This window comes from Accipiter gentilis, unplaced genomic scaffold, assembly GCF_929443795.1.
Source record: "Accipiter gentilis unplaced genomic scaffold, bAccGen1.1, whole genome shotgun sequence".
Lineage (NCBI taxonomy): Eukaryota > Metazoa > Chordata > Aves > Accipitriformes > Accipitridae > Astur > Astur gentilis.
In genome coordinates this window covers 709,770-731,938 of record NW_026060975.1, presented here as the reverse complement: position 1 = coordinate 731,938, position 22,169 = coordinate 709,770, and the positions used below count along the sequence as shown (strand labels likewise).

Genomic DNA, 22,169 nt, shown 5'->3' with positions numbered 1-22,169 from the left:
TGGTGTCTGCATTTGCAGTGGCATCTGCGTGGGTCTGCAGGTTACAAGTTAGAAAATCCTGGAAGATAAGCTGTTCTGCCTAATATTCTTGGCTTCTTTTAATTAATTATTTTTCTTTTTTTATGCTGCCTGGCCAGGACAAAAAAGCCATGGACAGGGTCTTTGTGGATTCAGAGAGGAGGTGTCATTTTGACTAGAACTTCAGATTGCCCGAGGTTTCTTCCTTTCCACTTTTACAGTCCGATACACCCGAGTGCTCTGGCTGCTCTGTTGCCTAGAGCCTGGGGCAGCAGGACCCGCTGACCAGTAACACTGGCTTGCCCCTGCTTTTACTGTTTTATATATTGCCAGGCTCACACTCGTCCCCCCGCTGGTGAGGAAGCGGTGTCTCTGCAGAAAGCAAGTGCCGAGTGCGTTCTCCAGCGAGGTCTGGAGATGCAGAGGCTGCGGTTGCTGGCGGCTCCTTCTCCCCTTCTGCAAGAGGGTCAGGAAAACACGAGTCAGGTCCGTGTTAAAACCGTTTGAGTGTCAGAGGCAATGCATGGATCGTTCTGGTCCCTCTCCACTAAGTGCAGCGTGGGCTGTGAGTGAGCGTGTTGCGGTGATCAGGAGGGTATTTTCTTCATGACAGAGGTGACAGTGCCTCCTTTCCATGGGGGCCTCAACCCGCGAATCACCAGCAGCAGGTTTCTGTAGCAGCGCTGTGCCCACTTTGCCCCAGCTCTGAGCTCCTCAGCCCCTTGGGGAAGCAGGAGGAGGGCAGGGACTGTGAGAACCAGAGGCAGAGGACAGAGGCAAGCAAGAGGGTGGTGCGGTGGCAGGTGACATTGCTGGGGTATGGTGAGGTCACTGGTGTGGGAGGAAGCTGATGGGTCAGAAGCAGCAGGCGGCACTGAGGTGCTCCCTGCACCGCTGCAGAACGTCCTGCGCCGCCCATCACCTCCCGGGAGGCACTGGGAGGGTGTCGCAGAGGGTGACGCGCAGCAGAAACGAGGGCAGGGGAGACTGAGGAGGGGACAGAGAGGTGTCTGGGCTGAAGCAAGGGGAGGAGAGGGGCTTTGTGCATCCTTCGTTTGTCCTCTGTGTTTCTCAAGACTCAAATCGGGAAGGAGATGTTGAGGGCAGTGGGCCAAAAATGTAATTCGGTGCAATTCCCCAAGTTGAGGCTGCTTTGCCCGTGAGAGGGAAATGGTCTAAAAATGGTCTACCAAATCCAGTGCAGCAGCAGCCGCCCGCGGGCGGCCCAGCTCCAGCCCTGCCATCTGAAGGCCAAAGCTGGGAAAAAGAGGTAGAAGGAGGAAGAAGGGGCAGCAGGTCAGCACCGAGTGGAGGCCCCCTGCTCAAAGCAGGGTCAGCGAGAGCGGGTGGCCCTCATGCGTGTCCAGACGGGCCTGCAGGTGGGCCCTGGGGCGGCTGGGCAGTGGCGTGGCAAGACGATGATGCAACAATGCGGTGGTGCAGCAACGTGATGATGCAGCAATGCAGTGATGCAACAATGTGCAACTGCTCTATATAAGCGCTTGCTGGAAGACCGGCTGTGGTGGCCACAGCTGGGTGCCTCTGGAGCGAGAGGTGCCAGCGCAGGGTCGCAGCTCCAGGAGAGCTCTTGGAAGGAGCCATGGAGCACCGTCTCACTGCTGGCGTCCGAAACGTGGACGCACTGCTGAGCGTAGTGGGGAAGGGGGGAAAGGTGAGCAGTGTGCCGATGGAGAGTGCTCAGGCCGGGAGCCTGGGACATGGCTGGGGAGCTGGGAGGGATCCCAAGGTGGTCGGGCTGGGGAGAGTTTGCAGGGAGTCCTGCCTTTCTGCCCAGCCTGGCTTACGGCTAAGCAGGTGGCAGGGCTTGCTGCGAAAGGACGCAGACGTGGGTTGAGGGAGGGTCGGGAGTTGCGGGGACGGGGGCGAGGAAGGAGAGAGCAGCTCTTGCCTGGGCCGCTCTGGGCGCTCCCCTTGGTTGGAGTCTTCCGAGAGCCTTTCTTGCAGCTGCCGTGCAGGAGGCTTATATGGAGATAGTGCCTGAGTGCCCATGAGTGTCTCCCTCTTTCTAGCTCGGGAACAGGAGACAGCCACTGGCAGAAGGAGGTCCTGGGCTGCTGGACCTCCCCCTTGGGGTCAAGATCCCTGTGCACGCGGGCTCCAAGCCTGTCTTCTGCAGGACAAAGCTGGGGGAAAAGGTAAAGGAAGTAGAAAGGGGTAGAAGAGCTCTCCTCTTTTACGGGGTCCCCGTCATTCAGAGAAGTCCTTGTGGCTGCCTGTTCTACAGTGGGCGCCACAGCCCTTCAATCTGGCAGCGCTGGGGAGTAGAGGGAAGCTCCTGGCTCCCTGGTGCAGAGACAAAGAGGAGGACTGGCAAGGTCTGCAGTTCTTTCTGCTGGCCTAAGATGCCTACTTTGCTGGTGGGCTTTGTCTTCTCTCCCCCAGCCCAGCCCAGCCTAGCTCAGCCCAGCCTGACCCCGCAGCCCGGCTGTGGTGTCCTCTGTGGCTTCAGAAGGACGGAGGAGAGTGTTGGTCCTCAAAGGACCTTTACTTTTTCACAAGTACCGCCTGGCACCCCTTTGCTGCTCTCTCCTTCCTCCTTCATAGTGTGCAAAATCTCTCTCACAGCTTCACCAGCCCTCTGGCTATTTCAATCTGGGAGATCCATACTGCCGCCTGCTGAGCACCGACTACAACAGCCTGCATGACCCGCATCTGCGGGCCTACCATAAACGCAAGGACAACCTGCAGAGGCTGAAGAGAGAGGGTTACGTCACCAGTGACGGCAGAGTAGGTTTGGGTATCGGGCTGATAAAAACAGTCCTCATCAAGCGGGGTTCCCAGAGCGCTTGCTGCAGCCGCCTGTTGCTGGCGGAGGGCACAGGGCTGTGGGGCTGCTTTCCCTGGGAGCAGAAGTAGCGCCAGCGTCCCTCTGGCAATTCCCACTGCTGCTCTTCTCCGGCTGCCCCGCGCTGCCTGAGCGTCAAGGAGGCAGCCGGTGCGAGGCCCGGTGCTGAGGCGAGGAGCACCGCTCGGCCCTGGCTGGGGGGGAGTCAGGGGCCCCGCCACTGGGTAGGGGAGCGGAGGGGAGGGGAGGGGAGGGTGTGCAGAGGAGCATCTCCCCTCCCGCCGCTGGGTTTGGGCTGTTTTGGGGAAGGCAGCCTACGGAGCTGGCTTGAGAGTTCTCGGGGGATTTCTCCCCTCGTCTCTCCATAGGTGGTTTGCACTCTGAAGGAGTTCAATGAGTACAGGCAATATCTGACCACGCTCAAGCTGGAGGCAGAGAAAACATTCATGCGAGAGGAGGTAGGCAAAGCGGAGTGTTCGTGGGCACCGGTCAGCGGCACGGTGCCGAGGGCTGGGGCTTTACTTGCAGCATGTTGGGGAGGGGAGGCGGTCAGTGCAGAAGAGGTGAGGGCTGTGCTGCTGGGCCGGGTCTTGTGGCAGGGAAAGGAGTACCGGGCTGCGAGCTGAGCTAGCGCAGGGTGCAGGGGTGGGCATGGGCGGGACAGCCACGTGCAAGCACGCGGAGTCCCGAGGGAAGCATTTCTTTTCTGCCCTCGTCGCGTGGCTGAAGCGGATCGCTGTCCTGGGTCCGCGGGGTGCCTCAGCGTGCAGGGGCGTGAGCGCTTGTCCAGGCAACAGCAAGCCACAACCCAATGTCACCTTTCAGAAAAAGCTTCAGCAAGACCTGGCCCAATCAGAGGATGCCTCCAAACTGCCGGGAGGGACTGACGTTTCTCACCCGCAAGAGTGGCTGCCGCAGGAGCAAAGACAGAGTTTGCCAGGTGGAGAGAGGAAGAGGAGGCAGAGGTAAGAAAAGGCCAAGTAACGCTTGCTCTTCAAGGGGGCCTCTGGTCCCTGAGAGAAGTGCTGGAGCCTCCTGTTGGAGTAAACAAAGGCCAGTGGTGGAAGGAGCTGGTGCGGGCTGCAGTCACGTTGGCGCAGTCTGTGTTTGGAGCCTTGCACAGGCAGGAGGACTACTGGAGCAAAGTAACCAGGAGCAGGGTGATGGGAGTGGCCGAGCAGAAAATGGCCTGGGCAAGACGGTCAGAGGTGCTCCTTCTCAGCTGCCTTCCTTTCTTTTGACAGGCATCTGACTGTGACCAAGAAGCCGATGGAAAGACTGGAGGCTCTTGAAAAAGAGCAACGCCTCCTCCAGCAGGCCAAGTGCCAGCAGCAGCAGCAGCTGGGAAAGAGGAGGCAGCCAGGCATGCAGAGCAGCTCCGACAAGTCCGCTCTCAAAGGAAGGCCGGTGAGTAGGAGCCGGGTGGATGCTGGGGGCTGCCTCTGCTGTGCAGCAGCACGTTGGTACCTGGTACTCGGGAGAGGACGCTGCCACACACACAGAGCTGCTCAGGACTTGCGAAGGGTGCTTGGTCACTGAGGAGGTGGTGCCTGGCCAGTGTGCGACGTGTCCTTGTTTGAGGGTGGCTGTCGGAGACTAAGAAGCGGTTGCTTGCCTTCCTGTGTCTCAGACACGAGGCACTAGCCCTTTCTGACACAGAAGTGTGCCTGGGCGCTCTCAGTGGCCACTTCTGAGCAGGGTCTCACACATTTAGCACAAACCTGCTGCACTAGTGGCCGCACGGTCCATGGTGCTGGTTTCGCGCCTGGTTGAAAAAGTCTTGGTTTCGTCCAAAGACTTCTGCATCCAAAGATGCAGTGTCCCTGAACCTGACAGTGCCGGTGCTTGGCCATTCGTGGGTTGGTTTTCTCTTCCAGGAGGTCTTTGATGAGCTTAGCGGAGAGCCTGCTGTTGCCCAGTCCTCGTTAGCGGGGGTCCCGTTAAACATTGCCCGGCTCCATCCCTTGCAACAGCCACTTGGGAAGCATTTCTGGATAGTGTGGGGTGCTATCCATGCTGGGGTGAAGGGTTAAACTCCTTCTGCCGTGGCAGTCAGGCTGTCAAGCTGCAAAAGAGCAAATGACAATTTCCGGCTGCTGCCTGGCTCTGTGCTTGACTCGCAATTTCTTCCCCACTTTGCACGAGGCTGGCAGCCCGCGGTGGACCTTCAGGCTGCCTCCTGTCCCAAGGACATTTCCTTGGGCTGGCAGACAACAGCCATGTGCCTCAAGAAGAAGGATCGTTTTCTTTTCTGCTCTCAGAACAGCCGTTCCTGGCATTCGGCCCTGAAAAGGGGCAAACAGGGCACCCTGATAGAGGGCAGCTGGGACCCGTGGCAGAAGAGCCTGGTCCAGTACCTTCGACAGCTTTCCCTCTGCTATTGGTTCTGAGGTCCAGGGGGGCTACAGTGCCCTTTGCTCTAAGCAAAATGGCACCTGCTTGATTCTGAGAGGTGCCCCTAACACTTGGCTCCTGGCCGCAGGAGACCAGAAACCTCGGTGTGCCAGGTGGCCTACAGAGAAACCAGAGTTTTTCCAGCTTGACTGCTAGGGACTCGTCTGGGCAGGGGTCCTGTGAGGAGGAAGAGGAAAGCAAAGGGAGGTGAAGGAACCCATTCACTCATTAACTGCTCCTCCTTTTAGTCTGCAGCGTGTGCCGGAGAAGAAGTGCCTAACAGCATACAGCCTACGGTGCTGCGGGCTACGCTGGCAGAAGACCAGGAGCTTAAAGAGGTGGCTGAGACCGTGGTCCAGGAGGTGCTGGAGCGGGTGAAGGCGCTGGATCAGTCCGTCCGCGTCTTAAGGAAGGCTCCCCATGAGGTCCGTGGAAGGCTGTTTGCCAGTGCCAGAAGGCCAAAGCCTTTGGACACTTCTGCGGATCGCCGGGACAAGATCAGACTGGTGGCTCAAGAGATTGTGGCGAACGTGTTGGAGAGCTTTGGGGAGCACTTGGTGCCCAGCACGTCTGAGGCAGCCGAGCCTGGGCCAGCAGGCAGGCAGAAGCTGTCAGAGCTTGTTGCGGGAAGAACCAGCCGAGCAGGCAAATCTGGAGAAGAGAGATGGAGGGAGGCAGAACTAGCATCTTCCGACAGAGCATCTTCACAGTCTTCTATCGACAAAAGGACGAAAGAGGCTGTTGAAAGTGTTAGCTCCACCTTGTCATCCTTTGTAGCTTCTCAGTTTGAACAGGACTTCCGCTGTCAGTTTTCTGAGATCCTGAAGATTCAAGGAGTGACAGAAGGACAAGGACCAGCCAGAGCATCGGAACGGCAGATCCCAGAAGCAAGCAAGAGAGCAAAGGTGCCTGTGTTGCAACCACTGCAAAAGGCTGCTGATGTCTCACGAGTGAGTTGTGAGATTGCCAAGGAGAGCATCCAAAACGCCATCTCCAGAGTTCAGCAGCTGGATGCTGAATTGATCGGGTATGCCAAAACCATTGTCCTTGAAATTCTGGAAACGGTGAGGAAGAAGTTAGAGGAAGAAAGGAAGTCCAAGCAAAAATCGGAGAAGCTTCAACCAAGGGAAGTCTTGCCACCTCTCAGCCTCCCTGCAATAGTCACGCCTTCGGAGGAAGCGGGACAACTCAAAGAGGAGAGCTCACGTACTCTCCTCCCACCTCTCCGCCGAGGTGCTGCGCAAGGTGCTCGCCAGACAGCAGAAGGCCTTCAGGAGTCCAGGGATTCCACCTCCGGAGCCACAGCAAGGTCTTCAGTGCCTGCACTGGAAACTCTGCGTATACTCCAGCCAGGGAGCACCGCAGACACCCTTCCCCCCACGGGCCCCCAGTTTCCAAGAGAGCCCATGCCTCCAGCGGGTCCCAAGCGCCCTACCCAGGCAGGAGCACGGCACAGACCAGTGCGTTTAAAGCTTCTCCCGGAGGAGCCTGTGCAGCCTGAGTCATTGAAGAGGGCGGTAGCTGGGAGCCTTGTGGAGGATGTCCTGAGGAGGTGTGTGGCTCCAGGGCCACAGAGCCCCCAGGCAGCTCCCCCAGGCAGAGAATAAAGAGTTTGCTCCCAAGGGCTTGCTTGTGCCTACATTTATTGATGCCAGGCCATACTGTGTCTGGGTGTTTTCCCTGCAAAGTTTTCCCTCGTCTTCCTCCCTCCTACAGCCTCGGTCAGGCCAAGACCCAGTTCTACAGGGAATCTTAAGTAGGGACGAGAAAAGGAGTCAATGTTTCTGCCTTGTTTAGAAAGCTTTGTGGCTGGGCTATTGGAGGGGCTGGTCCAGCTCTGTAAAGCTGTACTCATGCCTTCTGTGAGTCCCATAGGTGGGCGCTGTTGAAGGCTGCGCCTTGTTCTGTGCATTTATTCTCTCGTCCCCTCACGACCTCCTGATGGGCCTTGGGGTTCCTACCCAGGCCCGTTGGTGGTCCTGTGTCACGGTAGAGATGGACACGACAAGTAACAGATCATGCAAAATGGCTCCTTTATTGTTCTAACACACCTTTTTATCCCCTACTTCAGAGTATGTGTTAGTATATGATTGGTTTAGTTAGTAACGGTTCTTCTTATCGCTATCTTGTTTTTGTACCACTCTTCTCGGATCTTCCCAGACTTTCAAGGATACACTACAAGCTGCTCAAGGTCGCGCTGTTCTCGAACTGTCAGGCATTTCGTAGACCCGTTGCATCCCCCGACAGTCCTGTCTGTGTCGCAACAAGGGACTGGCCTTCAAAGTGAGGCTTTGGGCCCTAAGAGAAGGGTTTGGAGCATAAAAATGAGGGTTTGGAAACTCAGGATGTGGCTTGGACCCTGAAAACGACTGGCTGGATCCTAAAAATGAGGCTTTGGAGACTGAAAATGGGAGTTCGGCAACTAAAAAAGTGGCCTTGGGCTCTAAAAAGGAGACTTTGCCAACTGCAGGGGAGCCTGTGGACCCTCAAAATGAGGGTTTGGAGCCTGAAATGGGGCTCTGGAAGCCAAAACTAAGACTTTGGGAAGGGAAAACGAGGCTTTCTGCCCTGTAAGTGTAACTTTGGAGCCTAAAAGCGTGGCTTTGTGCCTTAAAGCTGAGGGTTTAAACCCTCCAAGTGAAACTGTGGGCCCTAAAGAACAGCTATGGGTCATAAAAGGCCAAAAGGTTTGGACCAGAACAATGAGGACTTTGGCCCTCCAGATGAGGCTTTGGGCACTAAAAATGGTGGGGGAGATGCTACATGTGACCCTTTGGGCTCTGCAAAGGAGGGGAACCTATTGGTGTCGATAGGGCCCCAAGACATGAGGCTTTGGTCCCAAAGAGAGGGCTTGGGTCACTCCAGGGGAGGCCCTCAGCTGTTAAAAGAGGCCTTTGGACTCTCCAATGGAGGGTTTGGGCCCTAAGAGTGGGGCTTTGGAAATGAAACTGAGGCTTTGAACCCTGCATTAGGTTTTGTGCCTTCAAGGGATGCTTCAGTACCAAAAACGAGGGCTTTGCGCCCTAGAAATGGGTCTTTGGAAGCTCCAAATGAGGGGTTGTGTGTTAAACAAGTGAGGCTTTATACCCCAGATGAGGAGCTTGGCCTCTAAAATGAGGCTTTGGGCCCTCCAATTGAATATTTGGACCCTCAAAATGAGGCCTTGGGCTCTCCCTAGTTGCAGACTGGATCCTAAAACTGAGCCTATGGTCCCTGGAAAGGAGGCTCTGTTCCCTGAAAAGGAGGCTTTGGAAGGTAAAGAATGAGGCTTGGGGCTCTAACGGTGGGGTTTGTGCTGTAAAAGGAAGGTTTGGACTTTGAAAATGGGTATTTGGGCCCTTGCAATGAGGCTTCAGGACCCTAAAAATGAAGGGGTGGATTGTGGAAACAATTCTTTGGACCCCGAAAATGAGGCATTGGGCCCTAAAACTGAGGTTCGGAGCCTCAAAATTTGAGTTTAGAAACAAGGTTGTGGAGCCTGAAATGGGGCTCTCGAGTTTATAAATAAAGCTTTGGACCATCAAAATGAAGATTTGTTCACAAAAAAGAAGGGTTGGGACGCGAAAAGGAGTATTTGGACAGTCAAAACAAGGCTTTGGGACAGAAAAATGTGTACTTGGGCCTTATAAACGAAGCTGTGTACTCTAAAAAGTGGCCTTCAGTCCTAAAGCGTTCAGTCTTCTATTGGGATGCTCCCTGTGGGACAGGAGGACAATTGTTTTGAGCTGCCTCTATTTCAGGAAGGATTACCTACATTTGCCTTCCATCTGAAATACTGCTTAGTGCAACTTGTTGGGTTGTTTGTTTTTTTTTAAATTGGGGAAGTGTGTGTGAACAGCTGAGTGCTAGTATACAGTGAATTACCTTCCCCTGCTGAGAGTCAATGGGTTTAGGAATAAAAATATCCGTTTTGTATTACAAAAATTGGTTCCCTTGAAGATGCAAGTGCTAACTGATGGACTCCTGGCTGACAAAATCTCTTCCCAGCCTGCTTAAACATTAAACAGCCTTCACAGTGGCGTTCAGATGATCTCGTGTGATTTCTTGCAATTAATCATGGTTGACTGAAGCGTACCACTAAAGCATAGTAATGTGTTTTGGTGGTTAAAAAGTAGTAGGAGGAGTTCATGGAGACATCTTCTGTGTCGGGTTTCAATGAGTTCAAGCTATTGTTGTGTCCGGTTGAGAGTTTCTGATGTTATTTTTCCCTCTTTCGGAGGGGGGTGAACATGCCCATCTCGCCCTCCAGGAGCAAGGATGCCATGTCCGAGTTCAAGCCCATGCCACCCTCAAAGCTTGCGTCCTGGAGTTGAGCGTGGAGGGGCATCACCCCGCGAAGGTTTGGTGTGTTGTAGCAGTCGGTGCTGTGAGGTCTGGCAGGTGGGTGGCAGTGGGGTGGAAGCAGCTGTTGGGGGTTCCGTCATTTGCATAGCCCAGCCCCTCCCCCCCCCCGCATGCTTCAGAATGTTGGGGTCCCTGTGGCAGTTTTTGAATGGTCCCTCCCAGTTGGGTCAACGGACCCAGCGCAGCCAGAAGATCCCGTTGGAGCTCCTCTCTCTGGCATAAATCCCTCGGCGTTTGGGCTTGAGAAGAGGTAAAGTTGGAATCTGCAGATCTCCTTAGGTGACCTTCAGGAGCTGTGGGCTGTGGGTGGGGACTGGCTCTCTGTCTCTGGTCCAGCGACTGGTGTCATTGCTCATAGGAGGAGCTTTACCAGGCGAATCTGCCGTTTCCCTTCTTCTGGGGGTTACGGGAGCCGTTTTGGAGGTGAGGGAGATGTGAATTCCCGGTCTTGAGCCAACCTGGATGGAGCAGAGGTGGACTGTGATTTGTCTGACCTCAACAGTGTATCTGTAACGCAGTTGCAATCGTCTCTGCCTGCACAACTGGCATGAGGTCCTGTTTTATTTTAAAGGAGACGTAGTGAATAAAATCAGTGAATCTAATGGGCGGTCTTTCTGACCAAATATATAAATGTTTATTTAGGATAAGATAAACGGTCCCTTGAAGCACTGGTTACACGGACTTAACTCTGTGTTGCCTAAAAATGGGACCAAGTTTGGCTCGGCCGTGGGCGTCTACATTAGAGACATCCACGTTTAGTCAGATGAATCACACCCCAGTCTCCTGTGTTCCTCATCAGGTCTCTGGCAACTCTGCTGTTAGCCCTTACTGAAGCCAAGTACAGTCTCTCATTGATTGATAGATTGATTTTAACAGAAAGGAAAGTCAGTCTTAGACATTTGGTTGCGGAAGAAAGTTTGTGTTTGAAGATCGTGCTTGGATCTTTGAGTAGGTCTAATTAGATGCCTTTTCCTCTTTGCTTCATCCCTGATAAGCTTAGGCACTCTCTGTTTGTCCTGTTTCGGAGGACCACTGCCCAAGGCGCGTAGCATTGCACAGGGAGATGCTGCATCTCATTTTGCACTGTGAGTCTTGTTAAGTCATCAGGAATGAAGTACTTTTAGGAGATAAGCTAACTAAATTGCACTCAAGTGAAAAAAGTGCTCTATAACTCCTGAGAAATAATACTGGATTATAATGAAAATAGAAGTATTTTGAGCAAAAGATGCTTAAAAAGTTAGGTAAAAATGAAGAGCACAGTGCAATTTTTTTAGTTTGGATTTTTATATATTTTTGATTTAAAGTTTGAATGTAAACAAATCTGGTTGAATTGATGTGGAAAAGATGCTCAAATTGACAAGTATTTCTTTCAAACAAGAATAAGCAAAGTAGCAGCTAGAGAGAGTGTTTTGGCTTTAAAGTGTTTTGTATTTGTGAATCCAAATCTCCAAGCTGCTGGGCAGGGTGAGACCTGTGCTAGCCAATTCATCTTTTAGCTCCAAGTGCCTTTTGATAGAGATGCAGGTCTCCTGGGGATTGTGGGGACGTGCTCCTGCATCTGGAAAAGATGGCTGAGTTCCTGGTGTCAGAAGGGCACTGGGGTTTAGAGGTCAGAGTTGAGGCAGGTATGGAAGATGGCAATAGCTGTGATCTTTAGTGCAAAAAATTTATTTTTGTATATTCAAGCAGGTTTTTTTCTCTCCTCTGCTAATCCAGTGTGGAATATGAGCCAATAAAGAGAAACCGACGCTGTACACGCTGGACACACTTAAGTATTTGTTTTAAAATAGGTGTGAGGTCAAGCTAGAACGTGCTTTGCAATTGGTGTATTTACTGCAGCAAATTTTCTGCTCTTCCTGGCCGTCTTCTGTGGTTTTCAGCCTGCTTCACCTCCACAGAAAGAGATACCGTGCGTATGAAAGAGGCCGTTATGCGTCTTCCCTTAGGAGATGTTTTTTTGTGCTCTGCTCTTGAGTTACGATCTGAAGTATTTATGCCAACATTTCAAATAGCTTTTGGATTCCCTGGCTAAAGTATTCTGAACCTACCCCAGCTACATGTTACAATGCACAAGTCCCACCAACCATCAGTTTTTATTTCATGTCATTTGTCATGAAGTAACACACATTGCAGCCAGAATGCTGTGTTGCTGTTCCATGTTTTTTTTTACAGTAGTTTTCCAGCTGTATTCCTCGTCCCCATGATAAAGAGTGTTGCCAGTATTTCTTTTTATCTTAGAATACACATGGTAAGGATGGTTGCTGGATGTCTCATCCTTTTTAAGGCTGTGAAGGCATGCTCTGACAAGGCCTTTTCCCAGACCCAGGTATTCCGGGATGCAAGGTGTGCCTATCCCCATCAGCTCTGTGAAGGATGTAAGAGAGATTGTGCGCCTGAAGGTTGAATGATGCTTCTGTGTTAGAAGCTGAATTTCCACAAGCAAAAAACAGCTTCCCCGACTCTTTAAGCTGTGTGTCCTTTTAATGCTGCAAAAATGTAAATAATGATCCTTGCGTACATCTTTCTCAATTAAATGTACAGTGGATGTCTTCTCGTTCAGCTAGTCTGGAGCTTAAAAAGCAGCTTAAAAATACTGGACAGGGTAATTTTTGGTGGACATGGCCAGAGCCTGCTTGGAAGAAAATTGGATTGGTTACACCAGTCTTTATGTGAGGCCCAAAGAGAGCCTAAGGTTTTGAGTGCCCTAGAATGCTCTTTTCAAGTAGGTTAACAGGCACATATACACCCTGTAATGACGTAAGGACTCCCCAGAACATCTTCAGGACAGCTATATTTTATGCAAGCCCCTGTTTTCATGCAACCTCAGCTAGCGTTGTGCTGCTCTTTGCAGGATCGGGTGAGCGGTGTTGTCTTTGGCTGTGTGGGCTTAAATGTGTTTCTAATGTGCGTGTCAAATAATTGCCTGTTAAACAGACTGCCAGTGTGGCTGAAGCCAGTGCTTCCGAAGAAGGTGAAATAAAAGCTTTGAAGATAGGGTCCTGCTGCGAATACGATCCAGTCAAGTAAGTGTTGATTGTGTCCCATCTGATCTTTGCAGATCGTGGAAAAATTGCAGAGATGTTTGTTTTAACGAGAGAGACACATGCCTACCTCTTTGGTTTTCTCCCCCAAACCATTTAGTTACCTGAAGAAACCCTTGGGTCCGCTCCGCCATCATCTACTTGCTTTCACTGCGGAAAACGTGGCCACTACATAAAGAACTGCCCGACAAATGGGGTAAGATTGTGGGGGACTTGGTGTTACTTAGTTTTTAATTGTTTTACCTTGGCAGTTACGTAACAAATACATGAATCCTCATATTAAGAATTGTTTCTGTTGGGGTGAAATGCAGAGGCTGTATGGCAATGTTGCAAAGGCCTTCAAAATTCCAGGGGAAGCTGGAATTAGAAGTGTGAAATTTTCTTTTTCCTAGGTCGTAGACATTCAATATATCCATAGGTCTTTCTGGGTGAACACTCGTGCATGTTTTTATATCTTTCAGTATTAGTGGAAATGTTTCTGTTTTCCACTCTTTTTAATGGCAGTTCACAGTTTTTATTATTTTGTACAAAACCAAGACATTTCTCTCTGCCCCATCTATTGAATATTTGCGTGTTTTAATTGCACTAAGTCCCTGGTTGAGTATTGATGCCATTTAACCGTAGTCACTGAAAGCTCATTTTGCTTCTGTTTTATGTTTCAAAGGCTTCTTGCCAAGTCTAACAGATGGCTGTTGGACTGAGATTTCCTCCCCCTCTGACTTTTCTGAAATCCCATGTGTGAAACAGGCTGAAGTTTTCCTGTTGCTATACAGTGAGAAAATACTGCCGTGTGCTGACAGGAGTGGCTCTTTTAAAATGACCGTGGTAGCACTTCTGGTTTTCCGTCCTGGATCTCCTTTTGTAGAAGCTGTAACATCGACTTCTTGCTTTTATAAAATGTAATTGCTCGGAGACTAACGTTATGCTGAGCCTGCAATTTACATGTATCCTCTGGCAAAGGAGAGGTGGGATTCATTTTACCTGCTTTCTAGCTGTGAAAAGATTAATTTTCTAGTCTGAGCTTCTTTCTTAGTTGCTCCAATGAATGGGAGAGTTCTGCAGAAGGAAGATTGTTCCTCCCTCCCTCTTCTAGTGTTGTGGCTATAGAAAAGTAGTTTAAACTAAGCGCCTACCTTTTAGGAGGCTCATGTGGAGCGAGAAGAATTCCATCTCTTCTCTTGCTTTGAGAAAATGCAAAGCTTGGAAAAGTTTTTCTCTACCCATCTTTAACTCGTTTCTTTTTCCTTCCCCACCCCTCCTCCAGGGAAGCTTATGCTAGAGGAAGGATGGAAAAGCCTCCCTTTTTACCACAGGAGCCGTCCTCTTCTTCCTCCTCCTCCTCCTCCTCCTCCTTCTCTTCCTCCACCTCAGATGCTCCCGTTCCAGATGAGTTGTCATGTCTCATCTGTAAGGACATAATGACTGATGCAGCTGTTATTCCCTGCTGTGGCAACAGTTATTGTGACAAATGTAAGTGTTACGCCCGTGTTTGTTAATTCTAAACATCACATCTGATTTTCTGAAAGCAGAAAGAGGAGGGAACAAAATTACTTTGCTACCAGTTCTATTTTATGCTGAAGTATACCTGGACAGGAAAGGGCCAGGAAGCCTTTTCCCCTTTTTAGGTATCTAGTTAAGTCTTCTTTACAAGCGGAAGGACGAGTATGAGGAGAGTGGCTAATTGTGCAGGGGATTACAGTATTAGATGCTGAATGCTTTTAGTTGGTCCACAGCCCTTTGTCTCCTACAATATTATATAGCCGACTCTGGTGACTTACAGTGGTCTGCAACAAACAGATAGTTAGGCATTTAATCCACATTCTTCTCCACGGGAGAGTTGGTTAAAACCTTCAGCACTCGAACCTCCTAATGGTTTTTTGAACCTATTAATGAGGTTTTTTTGAAACATGTTTTGTTCATTAACCTTGAGGTTGGGGACTTCTCGTTGTGCTAGATAGTGGGGAAAAAGACTAGCTGCAACATCAAGACACAGCCTATGCTACATCTGCAGATGTTCCAATGGTGAAATACAAAACTGTATAGTTATTTGCTGCATACTAGAAATTTTTTACACTATTGAACATTTATAGCTTCATGCTCTCAGTTCAAGACTATATTCACCTATTAATCACAGACATGTCTTTATGATTGGTGAGAACCCCCAAAACTTCCTTAGTTTGGCTAAATACTGTTTTGATTATTCTAATTCTTTGCAGGTATTAGAACAGCATTACTGGAATCTGAGGAACATATATGCCCAACGTGTCAGGAGGCAGATGTTTCACCTGATGCTTTAATTCCCAACAAGTGCATACGCCAGGTAACATGACGACTTTTACATAAAGTGCTTGTAAGAAAAGGCTCTTTGTAAAAAGCGGAAAGGGAAGAAAATATTAGTTTATATCTCCTTAAGCAAGGCGTAATTGAATAAGGCTAAATTGACTTTTCAAATGCACTGTTTGCTGCTGTCACAGAAGCTTACGAGTCTTTAGAGATGATCTGGCAAATTCGGGTCCCGCTCTTACTGAACACGATTGCCTCGCTTTCACATTTGGCGTTAACGCTGAAGTACTTGAAAAACAGGTCCTCTGAGCTACCAGTCATTAGTATCAGTGTTCAGTGCGACGTGTTCATACATCTGTATGTTGGTTTCTTTGAGGATTGATGGCATTTACAGGAATACACGAGTAATTTTCCTCTGTGAAGGCTTCTGTTCGTATATCTGCTGAAGTTTCATCGTAGCTTCTTGTAAATGCTTTTCTGCCTCTAGGCTGTGAACAACTTCAAAAATGGAACTGGCTACACAAAAAAGCTCCATCAGCAGATTCAGCAGCAGCAGCAGCAGCAGCCGCCACCGCCTCCACCACCACCCAAGACTGTCAGACCTCCCGCTGTTCTGGTGAGTGCCGCTGAACCATCTACATCTTCCTCTCTGTCAGTCAGCAGTTTGTTGGAAGAGAAGGTAAGCTTTATTTCAGCATATGCAGTGATTCTTATATTGTAGTAGAGCTTCTTTTCCAACTGTCTGCGTTTATTCACAAGGGCTGTCGGCTTCCTGTGCGAAGACAAGCAGCATTAGCAAGTCGTCTGGGCCCCCAAGGACAGTCAATACCCACCACTGGTAAGGAACTGTAACTTTAGAATTCCTTTCAAAACATTATCTTCAGATAAACTGCATGGGATTTTTTGCTTTTTCCTCTCTCCACTCCAAAAGGTCATCTGGGGAGAGGTAGTACAATTGGCTCAGCAGGTGGCAGACCAGGCTGGGAACTGTAAGTATTGTATAGAAATTCAACGTATTACTACTTGTAAGCTGTTAAACGAGGCTGTAGCACTTGACTTCTGCAACGGCTGATTCATAGTGAAGTACGTATGCACAGATAGTTGTGGAGAATACAAGTGGTCGTTAATTTTTCAATGGCCTAATTTGAACTGGCTTTAACAAAGGGGATCTGTGCTTGCAGTGAAATTATTTAAAATAAACCTCCAGTACCTGATTGAGAAGAGGACTCTGACAAAGGAAGTCTTTTTGAGGAAACCAGAATTACCTATCAAAATTAAATACAGTTAAAGGATCAAGTGGAAAGGCACCCTTTTGCTTCCTGGCTGAACAGGACTGTAGAAATTGATTTCCCAGTAGGAGTCAGCCTCCACATTCTTTTTTTCTAACAACTTAGTTGATGCTGATTGAGCAAATTCTTGGAAAAGTCAACACTGTTCTGTTATGACCATTTTGAATGTCTTCAATGTAGTCAGCCCCAATAGCCAAGCTGCTTTCTCTCAGTTGGCGAGAGAGGAGTCTGTTTTATCTGTGACTGCAGGGTCAGGTCAGTCCTTCCTTTTAGTATATATGTGTTCTAGATAGGTAGATTGTAAGGGTGCCCTGTGTTTATAAAATCTTAAGATAAATCAAAACAAACCCCAGGATCCATCCCACAGATTGTCTAAAATCTCCAATCGAGTAAGCAGGAGAATAACAAGTCAGGGACAAGAGCAGGCCAAATACATCATGGTGAGGCAACGACGTAGGAAGCGTACGTGGAAGAAGATGAAAGAAGTTTGGGAGAAGATGAGTTACTATCTGTGCAGTACTTTGCAGATCAGAAGTGTGAAGAAGTGTGGGCACATGCGAGATGGGAGTCTCTTTTAAGCCTGGGCAGCCTCCATCCACAGTCGCAAAGCTGAGTCTGAGGAGAGCAGACTGAGGGAAGTGTTGGGGGTGAGGATGTGGAAGGCAAGTAGGAGGGTCAAGAAATGAGTGTAGTCTCAAATGAACAGAGAGCAGGGAGAAAAAGGCTTCAGTTGAGAACAAGAAGTGCTTGCCACCACACTCCCGCTTCATTGGCTTTCCTTCTGTATTTGTTATGAAAATGGTATCATAAGAAGGAAAATACTCATTAGGAATATTTTGACTTATGAAGTGGAAGTTGACATACCCGTAAAGAAGACAAGGCAAATTAGGTCAGGGCCTAGTTACACTTGAAAGTAAACAGCCGTTCTGACTGGGGAGAGTATTTCATAGGACTACAGTCCTAATACCACCCCCCCACCCCCGCCAGCTTTTTGGAAAACGCCTAGAAAAAAAAGTTTGAAAAATGAGCTCATAGAGAAGGGGGGTGGGGGAGCCCACTAGGTGACTAAAAGCTACGTCTGTAGTTGGACAAAGCTACTCTGCGAGAGAGAAATCCATCTTCCCTCAGTGGCAGAGTAAAGGCAACAATTAGAAATAAGGAGTTGTAATAAGCTATCTTTTTAAAATCAAGTGTTGAGGCTGTCCTTTGAACATTTTCTCATCCCATTCCAGCCAAAGTGGGTCAGATACCTTAAATAGTTCTAAGCGTCTCTTGACTAACCCAGCTAAGATTTGAAGCCGTCCATTTGTGAAGTAGGAAAATAGCCGGTTTGAATAATGCCATCATTAATCCCTGTAGCCTTAGGGTCTGGATATGGACTCTTTGACAAGCATGATGAGTTGTAGAGACCTTTTTAATGGGTGTCCCCCTTTTGCTACTAGTGTTTCTGTAGAGACCCTTGATCCATTAAGTACAGTTCTTACCTCCGGTGCCCCTCCTTTCTCTCTCCTGGTTTCAGCTGGTAATGCTCTGCCTGACTGGGCAGTGAGCTAGCGAAAGCAGATTTGAGCACCTTCTACAAGCAGAGCTTAACTTGTGCTGCTCTGCGTGCTGATGTACATCTCTTGGATTTAGATTAAACCAGATGTATGTAGAGTTAAGCCTCTGAGCTATAAAAATGGAACGCTGTGTTAAGAGCACAAGGCTCTGCTAGCAACGTTAGCTGCAGATTGGTTGATGTTTTCCTTCATCCTCTTCCATAGACAAAACCAAGGTAATGCTGAATTTACTGCAACAACTCTGTTTAACAGACCACTTTGTCCCTGCTCTGCAATCAACTCTAATGTCCTTTCAGAATCAGTAGAAGCACAGCCAATACATTGAACTAAAAGAAGCCAGTGTTAAATTGTCTTGTTTAATGTGATCGGGAAGCTGATGGGAATAACCTTAAGTCAAAAGTGCTGTGAAACTGAAATGGGTCCAAAAAATCTTGTGCTGTACATAGTGTCGCCCTTAGTGGATTTCAAACCTTTTCATTTCCTGGCGATCAGTTCCAACTGTCTAGCGCAATGCAAATAAGCTGTCTTCAGATAGTAGCAACTTGGATCTTTTCTTATATCCACAAGTGTTTTTTAAAGAAGTTGCTTCTAAGTTAGGTCAAGTTATCTAAAAACCATAAGCAGGATCTTTCTTCCCTCATTTATATTAATGCTGGGCAAAAGGGCAGAAGCTGATTTGGAAACCTGTAAGTGGAAGGGTGTTTTGCAGTAAGGTGGTGGTTGTTGTTTTGTTGGGTTTTGTTTTTCTCTTTTGTGGAGTCTTCAGTATTTTATTTTCTCCCCCAGTACTCCTAGGCTGCAGAACCAGCCTCCAAGGCACTATGGAATGACTTCTGCAATTAGCTTGGCTCCTCCTACGGATAGAGATTCCATTCATACTCAGAAGCTGCTTGAAGCGATGAAAGCATTGGGGGTATTTGAAGAGGAGGAAGAACTGCATCACAGGTATAACAAGACTGTAAAATTTGTTAATGTCCTGGGTTTTTTTGGGGGCAAACTTAACATGAGTTTTCTTTACAGGCTGGTCATTCTTGGCAGACTGAATAACTTGGTCAAAGAATGGATTTCAGAACTTGGTGAGAGCCAGGTAAGGTTTTTTGATAGGTTCTTATCAAAACAGCTGAAGCCTTTTTGTTTCTTTCAAAGGCGATACTACTAGGATTTATGCTAAAGTTCAACATTTAACTTCCTTCTTAAGTATCAAGGAGATCTGTAGTAAAAGCCATTGAAATAATGTATAAAAGATCCTTTAGATGAAGACCTTCAAGTCCTTGGGGCACTGAATAAGTTTGTGAAGTGGCTCTGTCAGTTGACTTGTAGCGGTTAACAAAGCTGAAACAAGACATTGTGGGGGGAGACAGATGGTAACAGGGCAGTCAACTTGCCCCAGACAGCCTACAGCACTCAATCTAGTTTGAAATTATTACTCTAGACTTGCCTTTGGTATGGCTCTTAGATGGTGTTCATTTATGTGGGTCTGCTGCAGGGAAGACTGATAATAGGTCTTTGTTTAAACTGATGAAGCGACTGCTACATTACCTACCTTTTTTGTTGTTGTTGTTGTTTGTGAGTTGCCAGCACTCCCTTCAGAAAAACAGAGTCAGTCTATTAGACTAACAGCTCGGTATGGGAGGGAGAAGACATTGTTTATGGAGGCTGCTGTAGTCTTTCTAAGTAACTTCTATGCTAGTTAAACTTGCACGTAGGTCAACGTGTATCTTCTGTTCTCCAGAAAACTCTTTCTCTTCTACCCACAGAATCTTCCCCCTTCAGTAGTAGCAAATGTTGGTGGCAAAATATTTACGTTTGGTTCTTACAGGCTTGGAGTACACACTAAAGGTAAACTTTTGGTGTCTGGTCATAGTTGTAATGTTTGAAAGTGTCTTCCAACAGTAACAGAACAAATGGCATCTCTTTGCAGGTGCTGACATAGACGTGGCTTGTGTTGCTCCTAGACATGTAGAAAGATCGGATTTCTTTCAGTCGTTCTTTGAAAAACTGAAACGTCAGGAGGAAATAAAAAACCTAAGAGTAAGCAAGCTCTCTCCTTGATAGATTGTGCAACTCCGACAATAAGAATATTCCTGTTAAAGACTCCTATTGGTAGTGATTGTCTTACAAACCAAAATTAAAAAGGGCCTTGTTTCTGAGCCCCTTCTAAAATACTGTCTACGCAGCATGAAAGTGTGGAAGTCAAGCTTTTGGTTCCCTTCCCCAGTGACTGTATGTCCGATCCGAATCTCTGTGGTTCACTTCTCCCCTACCCATGGTTTGGGAATGAGTGGGCTATAGTATCAAAAAGCAAGGTTGTGCCTAGGAGCCTTGCTTTCATCCTAGCTGTAGTAAGGGGCTTGTCAAGAAAGTAACTGCATGCAGGTAGAGGAAGGGGCAGCCTGAGAGCTAAGGGAGTTGAATGTGATGTGGAAAGGTTTCTGTCAGTACCTTTGCCATGGTGTTCCTTGGGTGTACTTTAGGACCTCTAATTCATTCTTCTCTGGTCCTGTTCTTCTCTGGCTACTCAGCCCGAGACTTTGTAGAAGAGATGCACAGTCAGCTTTGCATAAAGTCAGTAGGAGCTGTGCTGTGAATGTACAAAACTGCCTTGTAAAATGACCCTCCGGTGCATATGCTGTGTACTTTGCATATAGAACCGAACTCCTGAGAAGTGTTTCTCTCAGGCTGGTCTTCCTTGTGCAGACATTTTGAAAGACTTCACGTGCATAGCTAATGAGCCTTTGTTTAGGTGACCGAAGACAGGGTCAGTGGGCTGTGGCACAGTTCTGACGAGTGGTCTACAAAATTGAAAACTGTCCCATAAGGTAGCTGATAGCATCTCAGGCATGGTAGAAAATAAAAATACAGGAGGCTAGTGCGCGCTGTCAAACGCGGACAGAATGTTCTCGATTTCTCTGGATGTTAACCAGGAGTAAGATAGCTACAGAAATCTCTTGCTTTTCTTCCTCACCACCAAGGTAAGTACCTTACAACCTCTGATACTGATGGCTCATTGTGCACTGTTTGTTCATTACAATACGTGATCAGCCTCCGGATCTCTTGGCTAAATAACTTGTTAAAGCTAGTATTATACCGTCTTAGTGCTATACCGCTTGCAGCTTATGAACAATTCTTCTGGTTTGGAAGCAACTCAGTCTTTATACTGAGTAGTTAGCAGTGTAAATTCTGCATTTGATCGTAGTTCAGGAGAAACATTAAAGTAGCAAACCATGTTTTCTTACACAGTTATCCTCTCCTTTCCAGGCAGTTGAAGACGCATATGTACCAGTTGTCAAGTTTGAGTTTGATGGCGTTGAGGTAAGCATTTTTTGGTTTTTTTTAAGTGAGTAAATTTTTTCTTGCTTTGGAATAGGATAACTTTTCCAGGGAGCTGTGACTGTGCTATTTTGGACCGCAAAGTATCCCAGGAGAAGACATTGCAGTAGAATGGGAGCTTATAGGAAAATAAGCCCCTAGGGAGCCTAGCAGGCATGGGAGCATCAGGGACATCTTTTTCTAGGCCTGTGCTGTAGACCAGGGTAGCCTGCTTGAATAGCATTTATCCCTAGGATCATGCAGAGTGGGAGCAGAGGCGGTGTCCTTGCTCAGTCTTCTTAGCTCTGCCAAGCTAGGTATCTACAGAGGGATGTGTACAGTGTAGTTCACTGTACGAATCGTGTGAGCAGACTAAATGTTTTGCTGCACATCCAAAATGAAGTGGTCATGGGACAAACAATCTGGAAAATGGAAAATGAAAGTACTCATTTGACTCCCGCCTGGGTCTGTCAGCTGCAGGAATCCAGCTATCTTGAATACATCCTATACAATGAATCAAGACCTGCCTGCTGTAGTCCCTAAGCAAGTTACTGCTTGGTATCACTATCACAAAGAGATTTATTCAGTGACCTTTTTGTGGCCTTCATCTGGTACAGACTTTCACAGGATAATCTTCTTGCCTCAGACTGTACTAAAAAGCAGATACTTCAGGATCAAATGGGCTTACTGCATAAAGGAAATGCTCTCTCCTTTGCTGAAGTATAGTTGAGGTGACTGAACTTAAGTCTTAATTCTGTGAATAATTTTAAGTTCCCTTTTAATTGAAACTGTAAGTCTAGAGTAATCTTTCCCAACTTAAAATGCCCTCTTCCTTTCCCTAGCTTAAAAAGAAAGGGGTGATGCAGTGAAGGCTTTGTAAATAAAATTGGGAACTTCTAGAAATTGTATTGAATCTTCTGGCAAGTAAATCTCTTGGGAGATGTATCTATAGTCACATAATTCTAAATACAGATGTTAACCACTCTTTTTAGACTTGAGTAACTGTCCCCCACCAGTGTGCTGTTTGCAAACTGCGGGGCATTCTAACGGTTGGCACTTTTTTCCTCTTAAGATTGATCTCGTGTTTGCAAGACTGTCTGTGCCAATTGTTGCTGATAATCTTGAT

General features: G+C 48.1%; 1 protein-coding gene across 1 annotated transcript; it reads left to right on the top strand.

The window, feature by feature from the left end:
* The first annotated feature begins 1,189 nt into the window (after positions 1-1,189).
* On the top strand, positions 1,190-7,713 carry LOC126037246 (trichohyalin-like). The gene is made up of 9 exons (XM_049797513.1): positions 1,190-1,690; positions 2,049-2,174; positions 2,605-2,766; positions 3,193-3,282; positions 3,650-3,789; positions 4,069-4,231; positions 5,467-6,022; positions 6,170-6,424; positions 7,670-7,713. The coding sequence occupies exons 1-9, from the start codon at positions 1,619-1,621 to the stop codon at positions 7,711-7,713; spliced, it is 1,608 nt and encodes a 535-aa protein (XP_049653470.1). The 5' UTR covers positions 1,190-1,618.
* The last annotated feature ends 14,456 nt before the right edge of the window (positions 7,714-22,169 follow it).

Bases quoted from the DNA above. Each gene is read 5' to 3' on its own strand.
- LOC126037246 (XM_049797513.1), top strand. From the start codon at position 1,619: ATGGAGCACCGTCTCACTGCTGGCGTCCGAAACGTGGACGCACTGCTG. The intron at 2,767-3,192 runs GTAGGTTTGGGT...GTCTCTCCATAG, and splicing joins ACGTCACCAGTGACGGCAGA to GTGGTTTGCACTCTGAAGGA. The intron at 3,283-3,649 runs GTAGGCAAAGCG...GTCACCTTTCAG, and splicing joins AAACATTCATGCGAGAGGAG to AAAAAGCTTCAGCAAGACCT.